This window comes from Eimeria mitis, genomic scaffold, assembly GCF_000499745.2.
Source record: "Eimeria mitis Houghton genomic scaffold, Emh_scaff193, whole genome shotgun sequence".
Lineage (NCBI taxonomy): Eukaryota > Apicomplexa > Conoidasida > Eucoccidiorida > Eimeriidae > Eimeria > Eimeria mitis.
In genome coordinates, this window is record NW_024015101.1 from 21005 (window position 1) to 27981 (window position 6977).

Here is a 6977-nt window from a genome sequence, read left to right on the forward strand (position 1 = left end):
TAGGCCGCAGGCGAGGAGGCGGATATGCAGATGACGGAGGCACTATCAAGCAAGACAGGGGGCACGGGCAGTTGTAAGGAATTGTTTCTTGCGCTGCTGGCTCTGCGTTTTCTGCGGTGTACGAGGGAAAGTGACGGTTAAAGGCCTCCCTGTGAATATGGAGGCTGAGAGGCGCAAATAGCCTTGAAGGGAACGGATGCAGCTGCAGCCGAGAATGTGCGCTGCAGAGGTGGCGAGAGGGACAGGCGACCAGCTGCTGGCAGCGTTCGGGTTGGCGGACCGCTAGAGAAGCACCAGCAGCAGCAAGGGGACTGCCTTAATAAAACGGAGACAGAAAAACTCTAAAGCAGACAGCGCGAAAACGCTGTGGATACAGGTAGAGCAGCAGCGCGGCAACCGATGCCGGCGCGGACAAAGAAAGGTGCCCGTGGCCCCACAGAGGCAGCTGAATACGAGTTATTAAAGCGACAAGCTGCTTAAATCCTATCCAACTCATTCCCAGTTCAAGTAGTTTCTCGCCGAATCTCCTGCTTCCTGTCTTCGTGCTAGCTTTCTACAGCACGCGCCGAGACAGCCCGCAGCACGAGCGCATGCCCCAGAGCTGTTATCCTCTGTGCTGCTGCTGCAGCGGCCTAAAATGTCTATTTGACGGAAATAGACGTAAACAGTTATTGCTAAGAATTGAAAATTCACCTTAATCCTTAACTGTGCCTCCCTAAGGCCTCCTAATGCGTAGAGCTCCGCGCCCGACAAACCGTTCCGCCGCAGCGGGCGGGACAGGTCGCTCCCTTTCAGTAGCAGGAGGAGCCAAAGGGAATTTTACACCCTCTTAAGAATTATACGCCTAAAGTACTGTTAATTTTACCCTTATAATCAGCCAATTAGGGCGGGGAAAAAGGCCCAAGGCACCCCCCACACGGTCACATAGCGGTCACTTCGGCGCAGCTCGCCCCTGAACGCCTTCGTGGGAGAAACGACTTCTCAGCCTTTGAAGAGATAGCCCGGGTTTCAATGCAAGTGAAGCGTTCCGCGGTCCTCAGGAAAAGGTAACGTCACATCTGAATTAGTTCGTGTCCCTCGTCGGCGAGACGCACAGCCCAAAGAAAAATATAGGCAGATATCAATCCAGTCCAGCTAGCTAGGGCGCCTCCTATAAACACAGGAAGTATAATTTAGAGGCGTCTAGCTACTGGAGACGATCGCCTGTCACCTCCTATAGCCCCTCCGTCCTTGGCCGGTGGAACCTGCGGTGGTGCTCCAGGCACTTGAGACCACGACAGAGACGCAGAAGCAGACAGCTTCAGCTGCTACCAGTGATCCTGCTGCTGCTAGAGTTGTTGCTGCTGTTGTGAGTCGGAGACGTAGTAAAGGGATTCGTAAGTAAGAAGCACATTAGCTGATACTACGAACTCCGAACTCCTGTAGAGTGGCTCATATTGACACACCCTCGAAACGTCTGTCCGCCGCACATGAGTTTTTCAGTTGGAGGTTGGTTTTTATATCGGGAAAGCTTCGTCTTATAGACGAGAGGCGTGTACAGCAGATACACAGTGAAGCTACTGAAGGACCCTACGCTCCGCTTCTTTGGGCTATTTGGGCAGTTCACTCTTGTTCGTTGTGCCGCTGGCATCAGAGTCTGTCCCTGTTTCTCCCCCCACACCGTCCCCCTCCATTTGTTCTGTTGGGCCTCAACATTCCCCCCGTGTACAGGACTTGACGGACTGTGCTACTGGTTTAACTTCCTATCCAACAGCATTATACAATGCGCTACATGGAAACATGAATCCTCAACCCTGGTAAACCCCCAACAGCCCAATCGTATGCGTATTGACTTTCCGTCTCCCCCTCGGCCTCTGGAATATCCCTACCTGTCCTCTGTCCGTCCATACGCATGTGCAGTTCTCATGTTTCCTCCTATCTGCAGTCTCGTTTGTCTGCCTCTGTCTCCCTGGACTCATGGCTGTGTGATGCCTTCATATGCCTTCCATTGTGCTGGTCTATGCTGGTCTATTTTCCGTTGTCTTCCTGTTCATGCCTAGGCGTGCCTATGTGTGTCTGCCTTAACCCACCTGTCTTTGAGAGCAAGGAGAGAAAAGCAACAGTCCACCGGGACGTTATCAAGTTAAGATAACGCCAAAAACTCGCCGAATAGTCACTTTCACTCCTTCTTTGTGCCTATTAAATATGAAGCTACTCGGGGCCGCTTCCATGAGCAAAGGCCCCCAAAGAACACCCAAAGGCAGCTAGCGTTTAGAGTGTAGGGTTTGGTGATACAATATATAAAATTAATATTTATTGGCGCCGCAATTCAAACCCCGGTCAGCTGTATAGCCAGGCGTCTCTTAAACTGAAGCGAGACGCTGCGTTACTATTCATGAAGAAGTTAAAACCTCCACCAACACGACAAAGGGACAACAAAGACACCCCCTTGCTGCCTCTACTGATGTCCTGATATGCCAAGTACGTTTTCCGCAGCGGGCACCTGCAACAACTGGAGCAAAAGCAGAAACTGCAACAGCAAGGCCTGCAGAAGCGGCAACGACTGCAGCACCCGCAGCAGCAGCAGCAACAATGCAACGGCTACTGCCACACGAGCAACAAATGTAGCGGCATCAGACGAAAAGACCCCATGGCTGTCTTCCTCGCTAAAGTATCCTCCATGCTTTACAAGCCGAGGGAACGGCACTTTCTCGGAGAATAAACAGATTGTCTGGTTGCATGAGAAGCCCTATTTTGTGCCTTGTTTATTGTCCCTGCGACACAGAAGCGACTGCTTGGGGATTATTTTGGGATAACTGCTTCACCCTGCATTTATTTGGCGGAGAACAAACTGCGAAACGCCGAAAAAAATGCAGAAGGCAATGCATTCCAACTGCGGCCCATGCCTTCTCTGTTCTGTTGGACAGACCGCACGGAAGAGGCCCTCTGCAATCTCTGGTTGGCCCTTTCTCTCAACCGCTCAAAGACCGTGTATTCCCCCGGCTTCAGGCTCTGTGGAACAGAGTGTATGGATGCCTTAATAGCGGGGGGTACAACTCCCACATTCCTGGGCGGGAAGCTGGAGCGGCTGCATGCAGACGTCATACCCCTCTGGAGAGGGTTATGTTGCATTCCTCCATTCCTGAGCTGTCTCCCGCCATGTTCGCTGTCATCCGAGCTGCTACTACTACTACTGCTGCTGCTGCTGCTGAAGGTGCGGCCCATTACTGCTTGTATGTTCTGACCCCTGAGTTGTCCCATTCCTGTCTTTGAAGGTGCGCTGCTGCTCTTCCTCAAGGACTTCTCGGTCTCTGTGTTTGGTGCATCGCTTGATGGGACTATATAAGCAACAACTGCAGTTATGTCATCAGGTTTACCGCCCACAAGCCGACGCCCCACTTCGTCGAAGGCAGCCTTCGAGAAAGGCGTCACAACAGGCCAGGAGACACCTGGGGGTGGCTGCCCCGCGTTCACTGCTCTCTGAACAGTACAAAAGCAGGAAGGAAAGCAGCGGAAGCAGTGGAGACAGTCCCGCAAGATGCACCTGCTGCAACAGCTGCACTAGCGGCGGCGGCAACAGTGGCTGAACGGTCACCAGCAATACAAGCAGCAGCAGCAGCAGTGGCAGGTACGCAGTGGTACTTGCTCAACAGTAGCAGCAGCATGCGCAAGGAGGTGTTGTTTTTTTTTAGGAGCGTCCGGTGGACATGCCACAATAAGAAGACACTTTCGGGGTGGAGTCTAGGGGTCCATCTAATCCCCCCGGATAGCAGCGATTTGAGACGCTTGCGAGGTGTGGAGTGAGCGAACGCCAGGACCCATGGTAGACAGAGAAGGCCGGAAAACTATGAGCCAAAGTTAGCAGTGTCGGGTATACTCACCTCTAGCAGAGCGTCAACGAGAACTGCGGGGCTGCATTTTGGGGGCGTTCCGTTTCGGGTGTCTGCCCAGCATAGTTTGTTGACGAGTTCCAGGACATCATCGTCAAAGAGATTATCGAAAAGGCCGTCTGTTCCGAGTACGACAATGTCTCCAGGGAGCACTGAGACCGACCCAACGTCGGCTGTCTGTGCCGTCTTCCTGAGGATTGCCTCCCCCGAACAGTCGGTGTCCGGCATGCGAGCGAACTGAAAGGGGCAGTTAAAGAAGTGCTGCTGAGACACCGTTCTGTAGACCACCTGGTAGCCCCCGTAATCCTCCGGGTTCGGGACCCGGCCCCGACTGTCGTGGCAGGTCGTGTATGAAAATTCATGAGCTGCAGGGTACGCCTTGGGAGGAGTGTCAGTGCGTCGCAGCACCAGCAGTTGTGAGTCCCCAATGCTGACCGACCACAGCCTGCAGTCGTCTAGCAACGCCAGCACGCAGGTGGTGGAGCCGAAACTCTTGCACTGTACAGTCGCCTTGGTCAGGATGTACAGCGGCACCTTTGGGGTGTCGACGTCTACATCGCACGCATGCAAACTCTCCTCGGCCTCTGCATCAAAGACAACTGAGTTCAGAGAACGCGCACGGCTCTCCTTCAAACACAAATCCAACAACTCTGCAGGCAACTCGGAAGGGTCCAGACCTTCGTCTTCCACGGTGCTGACTCCATCCGCTATGCCAATGACCTGCAGCAAAGCGCATCGGCACATGCATACCAAAACCTTAGGATGATTCTTTCACTAAGCATGGGGAAAGATGAGCATAAGAGGAAAATACTCCGCGTGATGCTCTGCTCAGCACCAAAAAGTCAACACGACTGTCGGCAGAAACAGAAACACAATGAGAGCAGCACACTGGAATGGGGACCCACATTTTGGTCCGTTGCGAAGGCGTCGGCGTTAGTGCTCTTCAAAGCAGCCTTCTGAGGATGCTGGATTGACCTTCCGGCAACCGCAAACTGCAGGGGCTGACGTGGTGGCGTCTCCCGCATCACGAAGCTGTCGGCCTCCCGGCCCTCCCCGCACTCGCATGTGCAGCAGCTCATTGCCACTCAGCTGCAATTGGATATGTGAGGTAATCTCAAAAGAGCGAGCAAATTCAATAGGGGACGATGGGAGAATAAGCGAACAACACCGAGGAGCTCAGCCACCACCCATACCACGTAGACGCCAAGCGCTGGCGCCACACCCAGGCTGCTTTTCAGAGAACAGCCTTTGGTATGCGTGGGGTGCACGTAGACCTGAGCGAAAAGTATGGCCTGATAAAAGACAAATAAGGCACTGCCTCGTCGGCCGCCTCTTGTTCCATGCCGCGTCGAGGATGTGAGTTACAAACTCAATCTACATATAACTGAAGACATTACTTTAAATGAATGCATGAGGGGAGTGGAAACGTGGAAGCGTGGTATTTGGCAAGCCATGCAGGATCTCCCCTTGATGTTGGCAGCTGCCGCGCTGCGACGGTGAAGACGGCGTGTCGAGTGTCACTTGTGCGCATGCTACAAGCAATTAAACATTTTCCCCCAAAACCATGTACTTCAAATTCATAATTTTCCCTAGCTCGCTGTCTTTGGTCGGACCGCCCAGCCCCATCACTGCGGTCTTCATACACCCCTCGGACTGCCGGCGCAGCCGCTGGACAGAAAGCACTGCCTGCTTCAAAGGGGGGATCCCGGGCGTCAAAAGGCAAGGAAGTTCACGTGCATCTTTCCCTTAAATACTCTATCTTCAACGTTTTAGCTGAGCACCTCATTCATTAACTTCATAGAGCCAACTTTCACGCTTCACACCGCAGACCTCTCCACTGGTCACGGTGTGTTCGGCATGCAACACTTGGCTGGGTCTGTAGACGAGAGTCCTTTGCCTGAGCCACATATGGTAGAAACGGCCCTGCATGAAAAACCGATATATATCTTTTACCAGAGCGAGCCTTGGTAGCTGTAGCGTGAATGCAGCCTGCGGTGGCCAGGGTGTGGTCGGCCTCGGTTGACCGGCGCCTGGTCATCAGTGCCGAGGACTTCACTATTTTGTGGGGAGGATCTGATGTTGGTACGTGAATCTCCATTTGCTTGTATATTGGCTGTGTACGGCCAGGGAAACGCCCAGTAGCTGGCTGTTTCGTCAGTGCATGCAGCGAAGCGGGCTTGGCTGTGCTTGTAAATGGGGTTGTCTTGTAGAATAGGTTGCAACGTGAAGTGCCGCACCTCGTGTCAGTCCTCATCATATCTCCCGTCCTCAGGCCCCTAGACCGCATGGCCGAGGCTGCGTACGGACTCAAGGAGAGGTCAGCTGACTTTTCGAAACACTTATCTCCAGTATTTTGACACTATTGCAGGTAGTGACAGTCTTCGCCTAAGATCGAGGACTCTCGTTACATTTTGTAGCACAGCACGTTCCATCGGAGAAGCTGCGCTGAAGGCAGGGCGGCTTGGTGCTTATTAGCGAAGGCGGTTTGGAACAAACGTAAGCAATATGACCTCTACACACTTTTTCGAAGGTTTTTCACAAAGTCGTCCTGACTCTCACCTCGCATAATGCGGATCGATCAGGATCTGCCGCCCAGTGGAGAGGCGATGAAGGGCTGGGAGACTGATTATGATCAGCTCACAGAGGGGTGGACCGTGAACGGTCTGGGGCCTCACCAAGCAGAATCCAGCTCAATCTCGGCATCCAATTCGGAGGGATGTGCATTCATGCGAACACCACTTTAGGGGGAATGCCTCAGACTGTGCCGTCATGCGCGATATGATGTGCGCTGGGATGCAGAGGCCGTAGAGGAGTTCCTTAGTTCCGTAGAGTTATACCTTCGCCTAGAAAGTGCCCCAGAAGAATCCCAATTACTTTTGGCCTCATCCTTATTAGAAGGGGATGCTCGGCGATGGTGGCTACACTTAAGCAAATGCTCTACATTCCTGGAGCACGTCAGTTCCATGCAAGTGTTCCGGGATGCGCTAAGTTGCACGTTTATCCCGAGGTCTGTAAGGGAGCAGGCAATGGCGGAACTAAGAAAATGTAAGCACTGGGAGCTGCCGATAGGGCGTTACATTGATAAATACAAGTCCTTGGTGAACCGAA

At 53.1% G+C, this 6977-nt stretch overlaps 1 protein-coding gene across 1 annotated transcript; it reads right to left on the reverse strand.

The window, feature by feature from the left end:
• Window positions 1–2811: 2811 nt before the first annotated feature.
• EMH_0002770 (T-cell activation protein phosphatase 2C, putative) lies at window positions 2812–4948 on the reverse strand (the record flags this gene model as incomplete). The annotated part of the gene is made up of 3 exons (XM_038022385.1): window positions 2812–3459; window positions 3861–4589; window positions 4775–4948. The coding sequence occupies 3 exons, from the start codon at window positions 4946–4948 to the stop codon at window positions 2812–2814; spliced, it is 1551 nt and encodes a 516-aa protein (XP_037878239.1).
• Window positions 4949–6977: the final 2029 nt, after the last annotated feature.